A 24,835-nucleotide genomic window follows, 5' to 3' on the forward strand; every position below is an offset into this window, starting at 1 on the left:
ATAGCACAGACCTATAATGAAAGAGAATGTAAAAAAAAAGAATATATATATTTATATATATGTATAACTGAATCACTTTGCTATATACCTGAAACTAACACACCATTGTAAATCAACTATACTTTAATATAAAATAAAAATTAAATTAAAAAATGCATAGGAGCCATGCAGCAAAATGTTAATAACATGTAAATCTAGGTGAAATGGTTTAAGTATCTGCATATTGAATGAATCTTTAATTCTTTCTCTGGGGATAAGTTTTTAAATGTATAATCAGGGAGTCAGTAGATACATTCATTTTTAAGACTTTTGATATAGATTAATTACCTTCCAGATTGGTTATATGGGTTTTCATTCCTACTGTCATTATATGAATAGGCAGAGAATATCACTGTTTAAACTCCTGCTTTGATTTCTGTAACTTCACATTAAATTCCTGGGTCTTTCCCTGCCTCTGTTTCCTGTGCCTTTGATGCTACTTCTGGTTATTGTTGACTGTATGGTGGATAATTCTTTAAGTCATGTTGATCTTTTTATACGTGAAGTGAACTTACCCAAGCCTAAACTATTCTGTGTCAATGAAGCATTTATCTCTGGCTGTCTTTACTCTCTCTATTAAGCATAGTCTGTTCCAGCTCTGTGGAACACCTCTACTCACCGAGCTTGATATAGTGATAGGGCATCGCATCTAAAACTGAATTTTTCTTTCCTCCCTTCTAAATTTTTCTCCTTCCAAATTTTATGGAAAATATGACCATTTATTCAGTCTTCTAGAGCAAGTACTCAAAACCACCTTGGATTTCTTTTTCTTTCTCCCTTTATATCTAATCATATACTAAATTCTACTCATTTCTTTCTTTGAGATTTCTCTTAACTCTTTTTCCTCGCATTTCCTACAGTGTCCCTACTTCTCCTTTTCCTAGTTAATACCCTTCGCCAGGTCTTTATACATATCTGATTTGTGGTAACTTCTTTCTAACTAGCTTATAAACATAGACATCCCCTGAGTGTTGAGAGTGTGGAAGTGCTTGCTGGAGTGCTACTCTGTGGGTTAATTACGCTTAAGTTGGGTTAAGCTTCCGGGGAATAGACATTAATTTATTATGTTCCCCCTTTTAATTAAGGGAATAAAAGTGAGGAATAGTTTGGGTACTGACCCTGGAGAAAGGAGAATGTTAGGAACAATGCCGAGCCAGTGATAAACTGAAGGTCAGGCTGATTTTGTAGTAGAAAATTAAGAGCAGTTTTGTGTCAGTTAAGCAGATACATTCTGCCATTTCACAAGTTGCTGTTGTGAGATATCTGTATTTAAATTAGCTCTCAATAGACACTTTTATAGTTGCTTTATAGTTGTCCTTATATCTCAAAATGTGCTTACGTTTGACTTGTGCATGATGTAATTACGTACCACAGACTACTATTTGATTTTATGGTTATGGTCTTCTGTTTGTCTCTTATGTGTGTATGTCTGTCTTTAGATTATAAACTCCTTGAAGCCAGGAATCATGGCTGGCTGACTCATGATGTGTAGTGCCATGCAAGTACGGGTTGGTGACTGCTTTTTTATGCTGGTGGTGATTGGTGATGCCTTTATTATGTTTGTGTCATTAGGATCAGGATAATACTTTAATTCTAGCTCTTTGGAAAATAAAAGTGATGGCTTAAGGTACTTCAGAGTTTCTTCTACTTTGAACTTTTATATGAAGTATTTAGGAGGGAAAACTTAAGCAATAACGTTTTCTCATTCTCTTCCAGCATTTGCTCTTGCAGAATTAATTGATAATTCATTGTCTGCCACGTCTCGTAACACTGGTGTTAGAAGAATACAGATCAAATTGGTAAGGAAATAATACTCTAAAGCAATTTAACTTGTCCTTTTATAGAAGTACTACAGGTTCACTGGAGAAAAATTAGGAAAGAAAGATAAACTAAAAGTAGAAATAATTATCTGATGTCTCTTCAGTCATTAAAATTTTTTCCCGTGCCCTTTTTCTATGCATATATGTATACATGTATGTGTGATCATAGTGTACATTTTGTTATTTGTGATCTTTTATTTTCCCTTAATAGTACATTGTAAACACAGCCATATCATGAATATTCTGCAATATAATATACCACTGCTGCAGTTTGGTTTATTGACTATAATATAAATTATGTAATCAGTCTACTGTTGTTGAACTTTTAGATTTTTTTTCCTATATTTTTGCCATTGTAAGCAGTGCTGGCGTGATGAGCATCCTTATAGACTTTTGTACATATCTCTGATTAGTTTCTCAAGCTAAATTCTGAGAAATGGAATTTCTGGGTTAAAGGACATGAAGAATTCTAAGGCCTTTGATTCATACCGCTGAAGTGCCTTTCAGAAAGTTGTATTAATATATACTTCCTCCAGCAATGTATGAGTGAGCCCAATGAATCACTTTTTTTATATTAACTTTTCTTGTTTTTAATATTGATTTGACTTTTCCTATCTTTTTGAACTTATTTTATTTCATAGCATTTTGATGAAACACAAGGAAAACCTGCCGTTGCAGTGATAGATAATGGAAGAGGAATGACCTCTAAACAGCTTAACAACTGGGCCGTGTATAGGTTGTCAAAATTTACAAGGCAAGGTGACTTTGAAAGGTTAGAAAACCTTACTCACTTTTTTTATGGGCAGCTGGGTATTTTAATGAGGATAAGAACTCATATTTCTTTAGTTATACATGATACATTGGCGGTTTTGATGTTATCAGCATATTTATTTAGATTTTTATAATGAAGTTTTTATGAACAATACTTAGTTAAAACTGCATAAATCACATTGCACCCTTCCATTGAATGATTCTTTTTGCATTTCCTGAGGTATATAGGAATTTTTTTTTTTAATTAATTTTACTTATTTATTTATTTATTTTTGACTGCATTGGGTCTTCGTTGCTGCATGCAAGCTTTCTCTAGTTGCGGTGAGCGGGAGCTACTCTTTGTTGAGGTGTGCGGGCTTCTCATTGTGGTGGCTTGGCTTTGTTGTGGAGCATGGGCTCTAGGCGCATGGGCTTCAGTAGCTGTGGCACGCAGGCTCAGTAGTTGTGGCACATGGACTCAGTAGTTGTGGCTTGTGGGCTCTAGAGTGCAGGCTCAGTAGTTGTGGCACACAGGCTTAGTTGCTCCATGGCATGTGGGATCTTCCTGGACCAGGGCTCTAACCCATGTCCCCTGCATTGGCCCGCGGATTCTTAACCACCGCTCCACCAGGGAAGTCTCCCCATCTTCTTAATGTTTCAGTGCCTCAGGACTTAGTCCTTGGTCCCTTATCTTCTTGTAATTCCTCACTTGGTGATTCCATCCAGCCTTGTGGCTCTAAATACGATAGTTATGGCAGCTATGTTGTGTTCTTTGGGAAACACATTAGGGAAGAATCAGTTGGCGTTCTTATTAAGTAGTTAGTATTTGTTCGTGTCCTGTTTTTCTCTCTGCTGTGTCAAGGAAAGTCACCCAAATTTAAGGACCAATCTCAATAATGTGTAAAATTAATATAGTTAATACATTTGCCTTCTCACTTCTGAAATTTCAGCACTCTCAGAATTTTCATCAAAATTGTAAAGACTTAGAATGCCATGGTGAGAGGCAGCAATAAGTGAAGAACAAGAGCTGTGGAATCATTTGGTCTCATTTGAATTCTAGCCTTACTAGTTGTATGACACTGGTCAAAGTAGTTTACTTCTCTTTATCTCAGTTTACATGTCTGTAAAATGGGGATAATACCTCATAAGGTTTTGTGAAAACCAAGTGAGTTATTAGTACCTGTAAAATCCTTAGAGCCTGGCAAGTGATAAGCAGTCAATAAATACAAGCTATCATTTTAGTTATTACTTCTCATTCGTGGCTTCAGATTTTTCTGCAACTATTCTTTTTCACTATTTTCTTGAATATGTGCCACTTCAAGGATTTATAAAATAGCCATAAAGAAGGCAAAGATCACATCTTTCATAGTCTAAAGATAGAATTTAGCATAAGATAGAAATATTAGGTAGAAATGAAAGGAGAACAGATGGTGGATTGGGGCAAAAAGGTCAGAAAAATGTTAGTTAAATCAAGTGGAAGAGTAGAAAGAAGTAGAGCCTACAGTTTATTAAGATTTCTCTAGATTTTAGCACAACACAGATTTTTAAACTTAATTCAAATGTTAGGGAAATTTTAATTTTTGGTAGAAATCTACCTGTTGCATGTTCTGGTCCTAGCTTTTTATAGGTGTTGTATCAGTAAACAGTCAGTTGTTGTTATAGCTGTTATGTACTCATACTGTCTTTGAGTCCAGGATCAGTCCCTTAACCCACTCCAGTTTCTGTTAGCATCAGTTGTACCCCCCTCACTCCTCTAGCTTCTACTCCTATAGAAAAAATTATCATTTGTTTCACTGCTTCCAATTTAGTTTTTTATTGGATATAAGGATGGGTATCATAGGAGACAGGCGGTGGAAGAAAAGGAAGGACAGCCTACAAATACAAAAAAGCTGACTATCTTGACTGTAGCTTGTGTTGTAGTAGAGGAAAAGCCAAAAGTAAACCAAAAAATGTATAAGCACTTCAGTTACTGATTGTTAAGAAAATATTGAGTAATATGTTAGAACCTGATGGCCATCTCTTTTAGGTAAGGTGACTAGAAAAGAGGGCAGCCTCTTTGAGGTTACATTTGAGTTGAGGCTTGAATGATTAGAAAAAAACACCCAAGCGAAAATCTGGGCGAAGAGTATTCCAAGTAGAAGGAACATCAGCAAATACAAAGACCCTGAAACTGTGATCAGCTTGTTTCGTTTGAGAGACGGAAAGGAGACCAGTGTGGTTAAGTGCATATGAAGGGGAGGGTAGAGGGAGATGAGGTGAGAATTCTAATTTGGCAATATTCTTTCGAACTCTCACCCACCTTGGTACTACCTTTCCCTCCACTTTTTTATTTTGAAAATTTCAAATAAACCAACAAATAAGTTGAAAAAACTTCAAATAAAAAGCCAGCAAATAAGTTGAAAGAGCAGTATTAGCACTCATATATCCTTCACCTAGATTTATGTTAACATTTTGCCACATTTGTTATCTTCTTTCTATCTGTTTATGTATGTGTGGGTGTGCACATGCGTGCACACACAGCACACATACTTTCTCTCCCTAAATCATTTGAAGGTAAGTTGCAAACTTTATGATATTTCACTGCTTAATACTGTAGCATCTATTTCCTTCACAGCGGTGTTCTCATAAATAGCCATAATACCTTTATACCCAAGACATTTCTCAGTGATTCAAAATATCTAATGTCCATATTCAGATTTTTCCCCTTTGTTATGTCTTTCTTTTCTCCTTTATTCTATAATTCCCTACATTTGTGTCTTTCATGAAATTGTCCGTTTTTTTGGTAGAGTTCAGGCTAGTTGTAGAACAGTCCACAAGGTGGATCTGAATGTTTACTGAACACTATTCCTTTCCTCAAAATTTTATGAATATTTTCAAATATACAGAGAAGTTGACATTCTACAGTCAGTACCCAAGATACTCATACTAAGTTTCTACCACTGACAGTTGGGTTACCACGTATCTTTTTATCCGACTAACCTTCAGGTCATCTCATTTTTTTATTCAGTTCAAAATAAATTACAGATACCAGTAAACTTTCTCCTGCTGCTTTAAGTATTGGTATCATTATGTAGAATTCAGGGAGTTTTTTTGAGGTAAAATTTACATTGAAAGGCTCACATCTGTCTTAAGTATATCTTCATTAAATTTTTTTTATGGTAATATAATTCATATAGTCACAAAGTTGTGCAGCCATCACCAGTAATTCCAGAACATTTTCATCACTAGAAGAAACCCTGTAACCACTTGTAGTCAATCTTGTCTCTCGCTGCAGTCGCTAATATACTTTTTTTTTTTTTTTTTTTTTTTTTTGTGGTACGTGGGCCTCTGACTGGTGTGGCCTCTCCCGTTGCGGAGCACAGGCTCCGGATGCGCAGGCTCAGCAGCCATGGCTCACGGGCCCAGCCGCTCTGCGGCATGTGGGATCTTCCCGGACCGGGGCACGAACCCGTGTCCCCTGCATCGGCAGGCGGACTCTCAACCACTGCGCCACCAGGGAAGCCCGCTAATATACTTTTAATAGTTGTTAATCTACTTCTTCAGTTGTTTTTTTAGGGATTACAATTAACATTTTAATACATAACAGTCCACTTTGGATTAACACCAATTTAATGTCAATGATGCGCACAAACTTTGCTCCTATATAGCTCCATTCCCCTCCCACTGCTCTGTATTATTATTTTCACATAAAGGACATCATTATACATTATAACCCTGTCAACACAGTTTTATAGTTAGTGCTTTATACGCCTTTCTTTTTTTTTTTTTTCGGTACGAGGGCCTCTCAGTGTTGTGGCCTCTCCCGTTGCGGAGCACAGGCTCCAGACGTGCAGGCTCAGCGGCCATGGCTCACGAGCCCAGCCGTGCCGCGGCATCTGGGATCTTCCTGGACCGGGGCACAAACCCGTGTCCCCTGCATTGGCAGGTGGACTCTCAACCACTTCGCCACCAGGGAAGCCCTATACACCTTTCTTTTAAATCAGGAGAAGAGTAGTAAAAAATACACTTATACTGTCTTTTTCTATTTATGTAGTTACCTCTGCTTTGCTCTTTACTTTTTCTTGTATTCAAGTTACTTTCTAGTGTCTCTTCAGTTTAGTCCAAGGGACTCTTCTTCAGTAGCTACTTTGCGGCAGATCTGCTGATGACAGATTCCCTCAGGTTTTGTTCATCTGTGAATGTCTTAATCTCTTTCCTTTACTTTTTTTTTTTGTGGTATGTGGGCCTCTCACTGTTGTGGCCTCTCCCGTTGTGGAGCACAGGCTCCGGACGCGCAGGCCCAGCGGCCGTGGCTCACGGGCCCAGCCGCTCTGCGGCATGTGGGATATTCCTGGACCAGGACACGAACCTGTGTCCCCTGCATCGGCAGGCAGACTCTCAACCACCGTGCCGCCAGGGAAGCCCCTATTATTTAGTTTTTGTTTGTTTTTTGGCCACGCCACACGGCATATGGGATCTTAGTTACCTGACCAGGGATTGAACCTGTGCCCCCTTTTGAAAGCTACTTGTGCTGAATGAAGAATTCTTGGTTGACAGTCTTTTTCTATCAGCACTTTGAATACATTAGTCTACTGTCTTCTGACTCCATAGTTTCTGATGAGGAATCACCTGTTAATCTTGAGTATCCCTTGTATGTGACTAGTCACTTCTCTCTTTCTGCTTTCAAGATTCTCTTTTTTCTCTGGCTTTTAATGGTTTGTGGCATGTCTAGTTTTTGAGTTCATACTATTTGGTGTTTGTTGAGCTTCTTGGATGTCTAGATTAATGTTTTCATCAAATTTGGGAAGTTTTTGGCCATTATTCAAATAGTCTTCCTCTCCTGTCTTCTGTGGCTCATCTTTATCCCCTCCACTGATGGGGTTTTTTTCTTCGGTTTGTTTCTCAGACTGAATAATGTCAATCAACCTGCCTTAAAGTTCACTGGTTATTTCTTCTGCCAATTCATATCTGCTCATGAGCCACCTAACTGAATTTTTCATTTCAGTTGTTTTTTTTTTCAATTCCAGAATTTGTTTGGTTCTTTGTAGTTTCTGTTTCTACTGATATTCTCTGTTTGGTAAAATACTGTTCTCATACTTTCCTTTACTTCATTAGACATAATTTCTATTAGTTCACTGAATGTATTTAAAATAGCTGATTTATTTTTAAAAATTTTAATTGAAATATTGATTTATAATGTGTTAATTTCTGCTGCATAGCAAAGTGATTCAGTTATACATATATATAACATTCCTTTTTTAAAAAATTCTTTTCCATTATGGTTTATCACAAAATATTGAATATGGCTCCCTGTGCTATAATGTAGGACCTTGTTGTTTATCTGTCCTATATATACTAGTTTGCACTTGCTAACCCCATACTCTCACTCCATCCCTCTCCTATCCCCACCCTTGGCAATCACAAGTCTGTTCTCTATGTCTGTGAGTCTGTTTCTGTTTTGTTGATGAGTTCATTTGTGTTATATTTTAGATTCCACATATGAGTGGTATCATATGGTAATTGTCTCTTTCTGACTTCAATTAATATGATAATCTCTAGTTCCATCCATGTTTCTGCAAATGGCATTATTTCATTCCTTTTTATGGCTGAGTAGTATTCCATTGCGCACGCGCACGCCTGTGTGTGTGTGTGTGTATACATCTTCTTCATCTATTCATCTGTTGATGGACATTTAGGTTGTTTCCACATCTTGGCTATTGTGAGTAGTGCTGCTGTGAGCATAGGGTTGCATGTATCTTTTTGAATTATATTTTTATCCAGATATGTGCCCAGGAGTGGGATGGCTGGATCATATGGCAACTCTAGTTTTCATTTTTTGAGGAACCTCCATACTGTTTTCCATAGTGGCTGTATCAATTTACATTCCCACCAACAGTATAGGAGGGTTCCCTTTCCTCCACACTCTCTCCAGCATTTGTTATAAAAAAGCTGAGTTAAGTCTTTGTCTGGTAAGTCTAATTAATCCCTGGGTTTTCTCTGGGATAGTTTCTATTGAGTGCTATTTTCCCTGTGTGTAGGCCAGACTTTAATATTTCTTGGTGTGGCACATAGTTTTTTTGTTTAGAATAGGACATTTAATTTTATTTATTTATTTATTGTCCATGCCTGGCATGTGGGATCAAACCCGTGCCTCTTGCATTGGAAGCACAGAATCTTAACCACTGGACCACCAGGGAAGTCCCTAGAATAGGACATTTTAAATTATATAGTGTGGCAGATCTGGAAATCAGATTTATCTCTCTCCCCAGGGCTTACTGTTGCTTTTGTCTTTTTGTTGTTTGTGTAGTGACTTCCCTAAACTAATTCTGTAAAACCTGTATTCTTTATCTTGTGTTGCCCCTTAAGTCTCTGCTCAGTTAATTTGGTGGTCAACTGATCAGACATTTCCTTGAATGTCTGGAACCACTAAGTGTTACAGCTCTTGCCAAGGGGTTCTGTGTGCATACTGGGCTGTTTTATTGTTCCAGCAGGAAGTTTACAGCTCTGCCTTAGCCTTTAACTCTTGGTTGCACCAAACCTCAAAGTCAACCAGAAATAAGAGATTAGAGCCTTCTCAGTTCTTTCTTGAGTATGTATACAATCCTGCACATGAGTGTGACCTTGATACTCATGACTGTGTTGGAGCTTTTAAAAACCACTATGGGGCTTCCCTGGTGGCGCAGTGGTTGAGAGCCCGCCTGCCGATGCAGGGGACACAGGTTCGTGCCCCGATCTGAGAAGATCCCACATGCCGCGGAGCGGCTGGGCTCGTGAGCCATGGTTGCTGAGCCTGTGCATCCGAAGCGTCTGCTCCACAGCGGGAGAGGCCACAACAGTGAGAGGCCCGCGTACTGCAAAAAAAAAAAAAAAAACCCACTATGGACCTCTTATTCCCCAGCTTTTTCTTCTAAGTTTTTGCCCATATTCTTGTTTTCTCCCAACTGTTTTCATTGCCTTAGTCAGCTTTGATGGTAAACATCTGCCACTGATTGTTTTTGACAAATGACCCAAGGAAAATGCTTTTCACAGTGAGCAAGTTCTGAGTTAGGTCAAATAAAGACAAACCCTGCAAGTGGAAGTTTCTATGGAACTGTCAGATCCAATAATGGCAATTCTATGGGGAAGGAGCTTTTGGGGAACTCCAAACACATTCCAGTGACTCCTAAGCTGTTTTCAACATGATTGCAGGGCTGTTGGTTTTCAAGGCTTCTATGGAGCTGGTGAGAGGGGAATGGGAGAGGGTATGTTAAAAAGTAACAGCTTGCAGTTTTTACCAAAACTCATCAATGTGTCTTAAATAAACACTCCTTGGATTGTTGCAAGACTTAAGTTAATTTTTGCAGTTCTGAAAAAGTTGATTTTGACAATTTGTTCGGGTGTTGTTTTTGTGTTTATCAACGAGTGGATTTTCATAGGTTCTTCTGGAAGTGATCACTCAGTTAACTGATTTTTGACAAGTGCATACACTGGTCTAATCCAAACCCCTAAGGTAAAGAACATTACCTGGACCTAGGAAATTTGCTCATGACTGAGGCACTGTTACAATCATAAGTTAAATTAGATACCTAGAACCTTGTTGTAATACTATGTGTTGATTTAATTATTTTGTGGAAGAAAGAAGGGTGACATCAGTTAGGCCAGCGGGGTGGCCATAATTCAGATGTGTGTTGGATCAGTGCTACTTTCTGCACTTTAAACTTGCTCAGCAATTAAAAAGCTCTCAACTCAGTCAGCCGTTTTTGGGAAAATAAAAATAGCATGCCACATGGCCCATTTCCCATGCCACTTTTAGGTTGTAGAAATGGACTCCCAACAGGATTTTCCCTAATTTTCCTAAAGAAAAAGCTCAATTGTCTTTAGTATTTTTCTGCAATTAAGATGAACTTTCAAGTAGATATTTGTACTTACTTGAATTTAGAGAATGTAGATTTAGGCGTCCTACTTTAATTTGGTTATTTCCATTGTGTCTCACAGATGAGACACATCTGTATCGAGATGAGACACGTGTATTCCAGAAGCTCAGTTAGTTACCTATGACCATTTGTTACTTTTTTCATTGTGGCTGATTTTTTTCCCCTGTGATAGATTGGAGATAGTGAGATCTAAATATATATACATAGTCTCTCTACCATATTTCCTGGCAATCACTTACATTGTTTCTTTTTAGTAATTTGATCGTCTCTCCTATTCCTTTTTCTTACCTTCTACACCTTTTATTATACATTTTCATGCAGATTTTGCTTCTCTTTTCTAATAAATACTATTGTTTCACAAAGATATAGTGTCCTCTTATATTGTATGAAGAATAAGAATGAGATAGTTTCTGAAACTTTTTTAGACTGTGATAGAAATTTATTTTGAGGGAGACGACTTTCTAAATTCTCCAGAGGACTCCTTCTGTGATGCAAAATTGTTTCTTAAGATCTTAGATTATATTTATCTTCATGAAGGGAGATCTATATAGCCCGTGAGTGTGGATATAGGAATTTTCTGGACTCATTTACACAAGTCTAAAACCTACTGGAAATTAGTATTTTCAGCCTTATTTGCTGTATTAGGGTTTTTGCTTAGGTTAGGCTTTCATGAATGGAAAAGGAAACTTAGGGAAAAGGTTGAAAAAGGAAACTTACTGCCTGGTCATTAAGTGCGTCCATTCCTAATCAGTGAACAGAATTCCTTAGTTTTGAATCAGATTAAGTATGTATATATTGTTTTATCTCTGAGTTCTGCCCTCCCAAACTTTTATTATACTTCCCCATATGTGTTTTAAGGAGAATATTTAGGGGAGGGTATTTTCAGCATATTTCCTAGAAGTATTATCATAGTAATTAAAGTCTTAGAACCTATTTACTCTTTATTTTTCTTAATAGACATTTTGTTCATAGAATTTAATTAATTCTTGGTTTATGACAATGTATCAATGCAGGACATGCCCATTTAAAGTTTATTTATTGAAAAGTTTAATAAGCTGAATAACCAGAATTTGCCACCCAATCCAGTAAGTAGAATATACTGTAACTTACATCTGTGTCCTCCTCATCCCCGCCACCAAAGTTAACAAGTATCCTGTATTGTTTTTCTGTTTACTTTTTTCTTTTAAACATCTTTATTAGAGTATAATTGCTTTACATTGTGTGTTAGTTTCTGCTGTATAACAAAGTGAATCAGCTGTACGTATACATATATCCCCATATCCCCTCCCTCTTGTGTCTCCCTCCCACCCTCCCTATCCCACCCCTCTAGATGGTCACAGAGCATCGAGCTGATCTCCCTGTGCTATGCAGCTGCTTCCCACTAGCTATCTATTTTACATTTGGTAGTGTATATATGTCCATGCCACTCTCTCATTTCGACCCAGCTTACCCTTCCCCCTCCCTGTGTCCTCAAGTCCATTCTCTACGTCTGTGTCTTTATTCCTGTCCTGCCCCTAGGTTCTTCAGAACCATTTTTTTTTTTTTTAGATTCCATATATATGTGTTAGCTATTTCCATTTTTTAAATCTATATATCTAATTTTGCTTGTTTTTGATAATATGAAAAAATGTAATCATACTATATGTTGATCTACAAGGGACTTGCATTTTCATTTAATATTAGGTTACTAAGATTGCATATTTGTGTGGGTCTGTAGAACATTCATTTTCATAACCATGTTATCTTTAGTATATACCAAGAAGGAATCCCACTGTATTTATCCAGTCTCCAGTCAGTGGGCATTTGGCTTTCTCCTCCAAGTTTTAGCAATTGTTAGCAGAACTATCTTATATATGGGGTGTGTGTGTATGTTATATATGTTTCCTGGTCCAAATCTACGTAAGTTTTACGCATATGCCTAGGAGGGAATTTGTAGGATTTAAAAATGAATGTTCCAACTTACAAGGTAATGGCGAATTATTTTCCAAAGTGATCATATTAATTTATACTTTAACCACTTATGAAAGTTTGATAAAACTCACTTGGGAAACCATTTGGGTGTGGTATGTTTTTTGCTGGAGGAATTTTTAACTATTGCTTTGATTTCTTCATAGAGTTATAAGAATATTTTGGCTTTCTATTTCTTAATGATTTAGCTTTGGTAAGTTATATTTTAGTAGGAATTAGTCCATTTCATTAAATTTTCAATTTTATTGGCATATAGTTGTTGGTAGTGTTTGTAAAGAACCAGTGCTTGCTTTGATAAATTTTGTTTTCCTGTTTTCACATTCTTTGATTTCTGCTCTTTATTATTTATGCCCTTCTTACTTTGGGTTTATTTGCTCTTTTTATAGTATCTTGATGTGGAATCTTACAGATTTATTTTTACTTCTTTTCTAAGATGAATATTTTGTGTTATAAATTTTCTTCTCAGGACTACTTTTGCTGTATCCCACAAGTTTTAATATGCTGTAATTTCACTTTCATTCAGTTCAGTGTAACTTTATTTCCCTTGCAACTTGCTTTTTGATCCATGGATCTTTTTTGGAATGTGTTGTTCAATTTCCAAATGTTCCCAATAGATTTTCTTGTCTGTATGTTGATTTCTAGTTTGACTTTATTATATTCAGAGAACATACTCTATATGGTTTCAGTTCTTTTAAATTTGTTAAGATTTGTTTTATGCCCTAGGATATGATCTATATTTTGGTGAATTTTCTGTGTCCTTGAAAAGAATGTGTTTTGCTGTTGCTGGGAGGAGTGTTCTGTAAATCTCAATTAGATTCCATCTGTTGATAATATTTTTCAGTTCTTTCTTATCCTTGCTGATTTTCTGTGTAGCAGTAACGAAGAGAGGAGTATTGAAGAGCTCCACTTATTTGCAGGTTTGCTGATCTTTTCAGTTCTCTGAATTTTTGCTCTGTGTATTTTTAACTTGTGTTACTTTTTGTATGCATAATTGAGATTGTTAGGACTTTTCAGTGAACTGACCCTTTCATCATAATGCCTTTTTTAAAAAAATTTAATTAATTAATTTTTGTCTGTGTTGGGTCTTTGTTGCTGTGCACGGGCTTTCTCTAGTTGCGGTGAGCGGGGCCCACCCTTCATTGCGGTGCGTGGGCTTCTCATTGCGGTGGTTTCTCTTGTTGCAGAACACAGGCTCTAGGTGCGTGGGCTTCAGTAGTTGCAGCACGCCGGCTCAGTAGTTGCGGCTCACAGGCATAGTTGCTCTGCAGCACGTGGGATCTTCCCAGACCAGGGCTCAAACCCGTGTGCCCTGCATTGGCAGGCAGATTCTTAACCACTGCGCCACCAGGGAAGTTCCCATAATGCTTCTGTCCCTGATAATTTCTTGCTCTGAAGTGTATTTTATTTGATACTGTAGCCACTCCAGCTTTCTTTTTGTTTATGTTTGTATGGTATACCTTTTCTTATCCATTTTCTTTTAAAATACCTATATCATTATATTTAAAATGAGTTTCTTGTAGACAGCATATGGTTGGGTCATTTTTAAAAATTTTTTAATTTATTAAAAAATTTTTTTTGACTATAGTCTTTTTAGAATATTATTTTTATTTTGTTTTGGCTGTGTCAGGTCTTAGTTGTGGCATGCGGGATCTTCGTTGTGGCACGCAGGCTCAGTAGTTGTGGTGCACAGGTTTCTCTCTAGCTGTGGCATGCAGGCTCCAGAGCTCGTGGGCTCTGTAGTTGTGGCGTGCAGGCTCCAGACCGCATGGGCTCAGTAGTTGCGGCTTGCAGGCTTAGTTGCCCTGCGGTGCGTGGGATCCTAGTTCCCTGACTAGGGATTGAACCCACGTCCCCTGCATTGGAAGGTGGATTCTTAAACACTGGACCACCAGTGAAGTCCCTGGTTTGGTCAGTTTTTAATTCACTCTGTCAGTTTTATTTAGTGTATTTGTACTATTACATTTACATATTTTTAATTATTGGTACATTAGGACTCAAATTTATGTCCTGTTTTAACTTTTCTGTTTGTTCCCTATGTTTTGCATTTGTCTTTTCTGGCCTTTTTGTGGTTTACTTGAACATATTTTACTACACTGTTTTCTTTATAGTGGTTTTCGAGTATATCTTTTATTTATTTATTTATTTATTAATGGCTGCTCCAAGGAATACTGTATTACAGTCTCTTAGTATGGACATTTTGCCAATTAAAGTGAATTACAGAAATCTCACCAAATTATTTAGGTATTTTAACGCTCACCCATTTATAATTTAGTTTTAAGTGTTACCTCTACATATATTAAGAACCATATCAGATCGTGTTATTTTTATTTCAACAGTCTAACGTAATTTTAAAAACTCAAGCAGAGAAAGGTAGCCTATTTTATTTACGTGCATATTTGTTTCATTGTTCTTTATTCCCAGGTAATATTCTTTTATTAACTTGGTCCGATATTAATATATCTCCTCCAGCTTTGTTTTCATTAGTATTGAAATGGTTACTCGTTTTCCAACCTTTTAACCTACTGTCTCGTTATATATAAAGAGTGTTTCTTTTAGGCAGCATTTGGTTATGTATTAAAATTGACAATCTCTGCCTTTTAATTGGGATGTTTAGACTAATTACATTTAATGTGATTATCAGTATGCTTGGTTACCATCTTTGTTACTTGTTTATTTTTCCCTTTTTCCCCACATTTCCCTTTTTTCTGCCTTATTTCAAATTGAGTGTGTGTGTGTGCGCGTGTGCGCTTCCACTGTTTCCTTCATTGACTTATTAGCTGCTACTCTGTTCTGTTGTTTTACTGGCATAGTATACATCTTTAATTTATCACAGTTCTACTCTCTTAGCAGATTTAAATTACACAATAGTGTTATTGACTGTACTTAACGATGTTATACATTAGCTCCTCAGACCTTATTCATCTTATTGATGAAAGTTTGTACCCTTTTACCAACCTCTACCTATTTCCCACACTCCCCAGTCCCTGTCAACCATTCTTCTACTGTTTCTATGAGTTTCTCTTTTTAACAGTTGTTTTCTTAAAAATGTGGTGAAAAAAAAAAGTATAACATTAAATTAAAGTGTATAATTTGGTAGCATTAATTATATTCACAGTGTTTTACAACCATTACCATTATGTATTTTCAAAGATTTTTGTCTTTCCCAAACTGAAACTTTGTAACCATTAAAAGATAACTCTGTATTCTCCGCACCTCCAGCTGCTGGTAACCACAGTTCTACTTTCTGTTTCAATGCATTTGCCTATTCTAGGTACTTCATTTAAGAGGAATCATACAATATTTGTCATTTTGTGTCTGGTTTATTTCACTTAGCGTAATGTTTTCAGGGTTCATCCATGTTGTAGATTGTATCAGAACTTCACCCCTTTTTATGGCTGAATTATGCAGCTGTACTACATTTTTCCATTCATAGGTTAATGGATGGTTGTCTTGTTTCTACCTTTTTTGTATATTGTGAATAATGCTGCTATGAACATTCATATACAAGTATTAGTTTGAGTCCCTGAGTCAGTTTATGTTTACCCACATATTTACCATTTCTGGTGGTCTTCATTCCTTTGTTTAAATCCATAGTATCATTTTCATTCCTAAGGGTCTTTTAACAGTTTTTATAATTCATGTTTGCTCTCAGTGAATTTTTTCAGCTTTTGTATGTCTGATAAAGTTTGGATCTATTCCTTACCCTCCTTCCCCCTTTAAACATATTTTTGTTGAGTATAGAATTTTAGGCTGACTTTGTTAAACATTTCAGTACATTAAAAATGCTACTCCATTTCTACTGACTTGCACAGTTTACAATGAAAAATCCATTGTCATTCTTATCTTTGTTTCTCAGAATGTATGGTGTCTGTTTTTTCTGACTCTTTTAAGATGTTCTTTTTATAGTTGGTGTTGTATACATTGTGTGTTTGTGTTGGGGGAGCACTGTAAGTGTGCATGCATGTTGTGTGGTTTGTGTATTGTGTGGGGTGTTTGTGTATATGCATGCTTTTTTGCATGGGGGCATGTTTGTGTCTTTGTTGTGTGGAGATGAGTTTGTGTATGGCGGTTGTATGTTGTCGGGGCTATTTTTTGTGTGCTTTGTTTTGTAGGTCTGGTATTACGGTGTTTTACCTGGTCATTGTTGTCTTTATTTTGATTATTGATATATGGGTGAGAACTTTTTATACCAATTAAAATATTTTTATTTATCCCATTATTTCTCTGTTTTGTTTTCTCTTTGTTTTTAAATTCATTGCATCTTTCTGTTGTTGCTTTTGAAAATGTTGTTCTACCTTTTTTTCTCTTTTAATATTTTAGAATTTATGTTTGTTTTCCTGGTTGTCTTTGAAATTTAAAAATGTGTATTAACGTCAGACTTCAAAATTTAAAAGAACACCTCCCTTCGCCCATATTAAAAAATTTGGAACACTTTATCTGATCACTTCCTTCCCAAAGTTATACTTTTGTTGTCTAGTATTTCAAGTCTGACTATGGAAATCCCACAAATTATATTCACCATTTTTTCTAACAACACATTAAAAATTTTTTAATACATATTTTAAAAATTACCTTTGTACTTACCATATTACGATAACCTTGTATGTCAGATTGTGCTTGTACGAACATTCCTTTAGAGCAAATCTCTTAATGGCAAATTTCCTTGGATATCGTCTGTAAATTCTTCATTTAGCCCTAGTTCACAGTTCTACGTTGACCTTTTCTCTTGGCCCTTTGGAGATAATATTCCACTGTCTTATACTGTTGCTGTCAAAGCCTGGAAAGCCATTTCTCTCTCAGTCTGTTTATTAGTTCTTCTGTTTTGTTTTTAGTGTTCACTGTGATGCGGATTTCTTTTTATGTATCCTGTTTGGGCTCTTTTGGTCTGAATCTGTGGATCTATGCCTTTTAGTAGTTTGAGAATATTTGCAGCTTTTATCTATTCTCTCTTTCTCCAAGTACATTTAAACTTGTGTGAGATACTATCCTTCAGTCGTTCATGTTTTTAGTCCCACTTTGATATTTTTCATTCCTTTTTTTCTTTGTTTCTTATGGGTAAGTGTTTTTGAACGTATCTTTGTGTTCTCTAAATTTTTCCAGCTCTGCTGCACCTGCTCTCTAACCTTTTCATTTGGTGTAATAGTGGTTCCAGCCTCATCCCCAATTCTGTTTATTTCTGATATTGGGAAATGGTGTCCCTAGCGATCTTGCTTACATTTGGAGAAACCAGGGATGCCTACTCTCCAGAGTGTTGTTATGGTGCAGTAGGAGGTTCAATCAGAGCTCTTCGTTTGTCATGATACATGGAAATAAGAATCTCTTTGCTGTAATTCCCATTAGTATTGAGGCAATATTTTAATGTTTTGAAGGAGTAAACAATTTTGAAGGGAAGATTGTAGAGTTATACAGATATTTGAGATTTTCTGATTTATCAGGGTGGGCCCAAGAATTTGCATTTCTTAGCATTTCCAGGTGTTGCTGATGCAGCTGGTCTGGGTAATAAACTTTGAGAGCCATTGGACCAGATGATGTTTTGGCTTTTGGCTCTGCTTCTTTTACATTTGAATAGGGGTGTTATCTGGCTCGGGGATCATTTTATTAACACTTAATAAAACTGCTATAACAATTTCCTTTAACACCTGAGTAGTTTGTTTAACATCATTGCATTAATGTAATGTTTTATTTTAGTGATCATTCAGGATATGTTCGACCACTACCAGTGCCACGCAGTTTAAATAGTGATATTTCCTATTTTGGTGTTGGGGGCAAGCAGGCTGTTTTCTTTGTTGGACAATCAGCCAGAGTAAGTAAAAATATTTCTTAAAAGTGAAAGTTGATCAAAATATTTTGAGGTTGACTTTCTAAATGTGTTTATCCAGTTTAAATTGTGGGAATTTATAAAGTACTCTTTTAAATATTTAACAGATGATAAGCAAACCTGCAGATTCCCAGGATGTTCATGAACTTGTACTTTCTAAAGAAGATTTTGAGAAGAAGGAGAAAAATAAAGAGGCAATATATAGCGGATATATTAGAAACAGAAAGGTACAATACATTTTAACTCAGTAATTGTAGATTCATTACTTTGGATGGATGATAGGACAATAACATTTTTTTCATTTTCTGAGATACTAATGTCATTTTAAAAACTTGAAGATATGGAATTTTCAAATTAAATTTTCATTCTTTTTCTTTTAATTATGTGAATAGCAAAAGTGATCATTTATGTGCTTTCTCAGGCTGAAGTCTTCAGAAAACAGATTTTCTCATAAAGCCAAGTAAGCTTTCTGGAAATTGTTCATAAGATTGTAAACTTTTTTCCTTGAACTGAGTGTGAGTTTTTAAGTATTTGTTGTATAATAATCATATAAGCAGAGTAGAAAACAGTGATAGGGTAATAGACTTTTAAGAAATCTGAGCTCCAGAGAAATAAGTAAACGAGAAACTTATTTCTGTTATAAATTTGCATTCAAATGCTCATTTTAATAAGCAGAGTGTTCACAAATTTGAATCTTGTTGGTGAGCACATGGTATTTGTTGTATTACTCATTCAGCTTTTCTCTGTTTGAAACATTTTAGAATTAAAAGATTTTTTAAAACCTTTTTTAAAAGTAAGATTTAAAAAATTCTTTTCTGCTTATAAAGCAAATTGTAAAAATTTTATAAAGAAAATAAAAATAGTCTCAAATACCAGAAAAAAGTACTTATGACATATTTAGTCGAATTTTCTTCTAGTTTAAACTTTATCATATACTTATGCTTTGAGCTCTATTTTATTAATATTTTGAGTATTACTTCATTTTAGAAAGTATTTTGGTACACAACACACTTTTAATAGCTTCACAGTATCTTTGGCTAAATGTACAGTAATTTGACTATTCTGTTAAGCATTTAGCTTACTTGAAGGATTTTTTTATAATTGTAAAGACACTGCTATTAGTATCTTTGCACAACATTTTGCCTGAACTGCAGTTTTTTCTTCGTATAAATTGTTAGAATTTTTATAACTGTTATAAGGAATTTGAACTTAGAAATATTTATGGTGTATATTACAAAGTCGCTTTTCTGAAAGGTTGAACCCAAATCAGATACACTCCCGGCAAAGGTATATTGGAAGTGCCTGTTGGATCATTGCCTTATTTTTCAAAAGAACAAAGCAGGGAGGGAAGAATGATAGCAGAATGTTAGTGGTTTGATAAGTGAAAATAATACCTTTTCTTTCATACTAGTGGGCTGAATTTTTTTCATGTTTATTAGCTACTTTTACTTTCTTTATAACTGAACACTATCCTCTGTCCGAGAAATTTCTTCATTTTGTCATTCCACCTTTTCCTCTTTAAATTTATTGCATTTATTTAACAGTTTACATATCTTAATATATTGTTTATGTAACAGTATTCTGTCTTATCTTTTCTATGTTATCTTAAAATCACAAAGCCCTGTAAAGTATATTGGTGGAAATATTATTTGCCATGTTAAAACTGGTGAAAAATAGAAACAGAATTTAAGTGATTTTTTTCAGAACTGTATGGATATGATAAAGCTTGGATAGTACTGAGGTCTCTTCGGTTATCATTTCTTCCAGCTTTTCCTGTGTTTTGTGCTTAGTTCATCCCAGCAAACATTTCATGGGCACCAGTAGGTCCCTAGTCCTTTTCTTTTTCTGACCTGTCCTTTCCAGCCTACTTTTTGGGGGCTCCTCCTCTATTCCTAAGCTGTTATCAGTTAGTACGGTGTGTGTGGGGTTGATGGTTTTTGATCTATGGGGACTAGCATGCACATGCCCCCCCCATATGTATATATATTCATTCTTATATATACCACTTAATACCAACAGTTCTCAAATATGTATTTCTTGTCAAGACTTTTTTCTTAAGATTGAAACATTGAATCAGGCTGGACTCCTTAAAGGGAAGAATCCATTCTGGCCATTTTAAACAGAAAAGGGTTTCATAAGGGGAGTTAGATGTGCTTAGATGATTATTGGAAGGGCTGAAGGAATGATCTTTAGGCTGAGTCTTGTAGAATGATGCCAGGGTATTCCAAACTGACCTTCTAGGGATGCTGCAACATCTGCTGTAATCAGGTAGCTGGAGGACCACAGCTGGATCTGGAATTCAGAAACACAGTACCTTATCTCTGATCCAGGAGTTGGAAAAGTCTTGCTGCCACAATTGCTCCAACAATGGACACAGAATTTCTGGCCATTACTAGTGCTGTATCAGTGCTGATGCTTAAGCTGGAACCTGGATACTGGTCTTTCAGTACCTCGCATGGTAACAGAAAACTTTTAAGAAACCTCAGGAGATGGCCTTTGCCTCACTTTTCCCTTCTAAATCTTTGGCTAGTACATCTAATTGGTGAAACCTAATTTGCATCCACAAGCAAAAATTTAAGAGTCTGAGAAATAGATGTTTTTTGATTTCTTTCCATCCTCTGCAGCCCGGGAGGGGACAACATAAGGTGGTACAAATGGCAGCTGAATACCAATTGATCCTATCTAGCACACGCATTTCCAGTTTGAGTTAGATGTCCCTCTCCACGGGTTCTGTAAATAACTCCCTTTTGGTACATCTGAAATCAAATATCTATAAATGTTTCTTATTTTCTTCCCCTTTCCTCCAACTATTAACAGTATAGTAGTAACTGTAATCCTTCACCACATTTAATTCTTTTAAAATAATTCCTTTCATTTATCCTCTCTTGCACTTATTTCCACTGCTTGATTCAGCCTTTCCAGCCACATCCTTCATCATATGTTTAACATATATTCTAAACTACCTTGTATCCCTTATAGTCTCAAATCCTTCATGTTCTCATTGGTCTGGGATGTTTTTATTAAGTCATCTGCTGGGTGAATGTCACCCCATTTTTATTTTTTTAACTCTGTAGTTCTTGGCTTATAGAGTTCTAATGGCACATTGTTTTATAATCATTTGTTTCTCATCTATTAGATGGAATTTGTAGGGAGGAAGGATGCTCTCTTTCTTTTATCTTGAACCCTATTTTCCTCATGCCCAAGTTGAGTCATAGGGCTTAGAAGGTGCTATCCAAATATTTGGATAATGAACCTGCATCATCAGTAAACCCAAGCTAATCTACTAACTCAAACTGTATAAAATGTTACTTATATATTATGTATTGTAGCTATAATATTAGTAATTTACTGTGTAGGGATGCATTGGAATTGTATTGGAGGGTTGGTTTTTATTTTTTATTAAGAAAGTAATAATACACACTTACTAAAAAAAGAAAACCAGTTTCCTAGACATAATAGTTCAGTGTGTATCTTTATCCTTATACGTTTTTATGTGTACAACTTATATAGTATATATATATATACATGAAATTTTTAACATACAGACTCATAGTAAAAACTGAGACGTTTGTAATTCTTATCCTCAAACATTCCCCCACTCCCCACTCCCCACTTCCCTCTGAAAGTGGTCTGGGGCCCAGGATGATTTTACTCCCTTTTAAACAGAGTGCCTTTGGGCTAAGCCAGCTGGGTTCAGGCTGCATCCTAGTTTTCCTGAACTTGGAGGGCTGGCTGGGCATTGGTCCTGACCAAGTTAAGTGGTAGGTACCCCAAGCAAGGACTCATTCCACCTTAGGGTAAGTGTTCTCAATTTTGGGGTGCAGTTTTAAACTCAGTATTTATTTTTCTTTACCCTTTTCTTTATGATTTTCCAGTTCGTGTAGCATTATGGTTTAGCATTCTCCTTGATGTATGCCAGTTTAGCAATCTATGTAAAAGTTTCCCTCTCCTCACAGCATTGTTGTCACACACTCAGCTGGTTTGCAATTGGCCATTTTCCTCCAAAAGATTTTTGAAGGCTGTATTTGAAATTATCCAAGTGAATCACATTAAAGGTTGATGTAAATGTTATTTGTTAATTACAGTTAAGGTGCATGTAATGTGTTGTACTTTATGTTCACTCTTGTAGCCGTCTGATTCTGTTCACATTACAAATGATGATGAAAGATTTCTACATCATCTTATCTCAGAGGAGAAGGAAAAAGATAGCTTTACTGCTGTGGTTATCACAGGGGTACAACCAGAACACATACAGTACTTGAAAAATTATTTCCTTCTTTGGACGAGACAGTTAGCGTAAGTATTTACATTTGATTCAGGACATGTTTCTTCTTATCTTTTTTAAGATAGAAAATATTACAGACATATTGAAGCCTCTTGGCTGTCTGCTTTACTCCTATCCCATTTCCTTCCCTTCAGTACAGGAATCATTACTCTGATGTTAGCATTAAAATGGTTCTGTATTCTGTAAATAATGTACCGATCACCGGTAATGTATTGGTCATTACAAATACAAACATGAGGCCCATGCTTTTTGACAACTGTGATAACATTTAAAATAAGCTTGAGTTCACCGATTCAGCTCATCACCCCCAGATCCCCCTTTTGTGCTTTTGCTGTGTAGCGTGTATTATAATCTTCCATACCACACAGTTTACTTATATTTTTGTCTACCTTCTACCTTGGAATGTCTGTCGTTTTTTATGCACTGCTGTATCCCAGTGTTTCCTTTTACATAGTAGATGCTCAATAAAAGTTTACTGAATGAATGTATTGAGTCTATTAAAATAAAAAAAAAATCTGTATGTGACATGAGTAATACTGAAAATAAATCTTTGTGTACCTATTCCAGGAAAACTTTTAGGAAGTATATATTCCATTAGATCAAATCAGAAGTATATACATTTAATGGCTCTTACGTTTTTTCCTCTGTAGTTACACAGTATAGACCTTTGACTGGATTGTTTCCATAATTTGTATTAACCTGAATTAATTAGTCTTGCAAAATGGGTATACTGTACAAAATTCATGTTTTTAATGAAAGTATCTTTTCTTATTTATTCAAAGGGCTGTTGTACTTACTTTGAGATTCTCTATTTTATACATATATATTAACAATTAAAATTTTTTAAGGGGAAATTGATTTTAGGAATGCCTTTTTTCTTGAATATTGATGTTTATTGGCTCTGTAACACAAGAGTTTTAAATAGGACTTTGGAATGTTTCTTCTCTAAGAACATCTTTTATTAGTTATTTTATTATTTCTCTTAACTGAAGGAATTCAGTGTACATTAATGACATAATTATAACTTAACTCTTGCTTTTAAAAAGAATGACGTATAACTTTAACCATTCTTTGAAATAGACACTTGCTAAGCTATTTATAGCACTCTTTCTTAATATATGGTTGTAAACTTATTGTTGACTATGATGTTAACACTTTTGAGATGTCTGAAGAAAGAAATCATGATTTTCAGTGATTTCCTTTTATCTTAGTAGTGTTTTAAACTAGGACAATTAATGTAATTTTAAAAAGTTAAAATTCATATGAAGGAATATTTTAAATTCCTGCTTGAGGAATAATTACACATGTGATACGGGATATGGGGAGGTGAATAATCTCCTCCAAATATAATCTTTTGAAACATTTGCCAAAATAAAATAACAAAGATTTCTGAAGTGGTGGTTTTTGATGGGATAATGTTGAATTTATTCGTTTTAGGATTATTGGCATAAGATTGTTTCCGTGTCATAGGAGAAGAAAGATGAGAGTTACAGAATGATACTCTCATGTTGGGGACATAAGTTAAAGTTACTCAATCCTGTATACTCCCTGATATTTGAGTCCTTTGTAGAACATCCCTAACAAGTAGAATTATAGCCTCTTAACTTCTAGTTTTAGTTTTTTTGTTAAACTATACTTAAAGTATTTGGGCCTTAAAGTTGGAAAGACTTGGATTGAAGCGCCCCCAACGCTATAATTCTGTGACCTTAAGTAAATTAAATTATATACGTTTCTTGCATTCCAATTTCTATATAAAATGAAGGGTAATAATATCTGAATCTCAGGATTGTTTTTACCATTAAATGGTTTACTCTGTTTAAAAATGCTTCATATAGTGCTTGGCACCTAGTAAGTACTGCCAAATAGTAGTTATAGAATTTTTTTTGGTAGAAGATTAGATGAACTGTAATTTTATGTGATTTAAAAGTGTAAAGGTATTCTTCTATGTTTTAGGCATATTTATCATTACTATATTCATGGCCCAAAAGGGAATGAAAAACGTACATCAAAGGAAGTTGGACCTTTCAACAACATTGATATTGAAGTAAGATAAAATTCTTTCTTAAAGTATTGTGAATTATTAGGTATCTGTTCTAGTTCCAAGTTACTCTGGACAAGAAAACGCAGTCAGTAAATAGGCAACTTCTCTGTCCTTGTCTTTTACCAGAACACTTCCCTAATTTGATATGCAAGTAAAGAGATTATTCCTAGATGTATTTTTGTGGAACCTTTGTTTACTATAGTATATGGTTTTTCCTTTCTC

The 24,835-nt window shown here is 35.6% G+C and overlaps 1 protein-coding gene across 2 annotated transcripts in view; it reads left to right on the forward strand.

Annotated features, from left to right (window-relative positions):
- SMCHD1 (structural maintenance of chromosomes flexible hinge domain containing 1) overlaps window positions 1–24,835 on the forward strand; it is a 130,011-nt gene that overhangs the window by 14,489 nt on the left and 90,687 nt on the right. The window contains exons 4-10 of one of the 2 annotated variants that reach the window (XM_032602495.1): window positions 1,479–1,666; window positions 1,756–1,838; window positions 2,501–2,631; window positions 18,158–18,272; window positions 18,395–18,514; window positions 22,417–22,583; window positions 24,526–24,616. In XM_032602495.1, the coding sequence (XP_032458386.1) occupies window positions 2,558–2,631; window positions 18,158–18,272; window positions 18,395–18,514; window positions 22,417–22,583; window positions 24,526–24,616 (567 nt within the window). In that variant the 5' untranslated portion in view covers window positions 1,479–1,666; window positions 1,756–1,838; window positions 2,501–2,557. The remainder of the gene's footprint in view (window positions 1–1,478; window positions 1,667–1,755; window positions 1,839–2,500; window positions 2,632–18,157; window positions 18,273–18,394; window positions 18,515–22,416; window positions 22,584–24,525; window positions 24,617–24,835) is intronic. The other variant, XM_032602494.1, reaches the window with a different exon arrangement.

The sequence above is a fragment of the Phocoena sinus genome, chromosome 14 (assembly GCF_008692025.1).
Source record: "Phocoena sinus isolate mPhoSin1 chromosome 14, mPhoSin1.pri, whole genome shotgun sequence".
NCBI lineage: Eukaryota > Metazoa > Chordata > Mammalia > Artiodactyla > Phocoenidae > Phocoena > Phocoena sinus.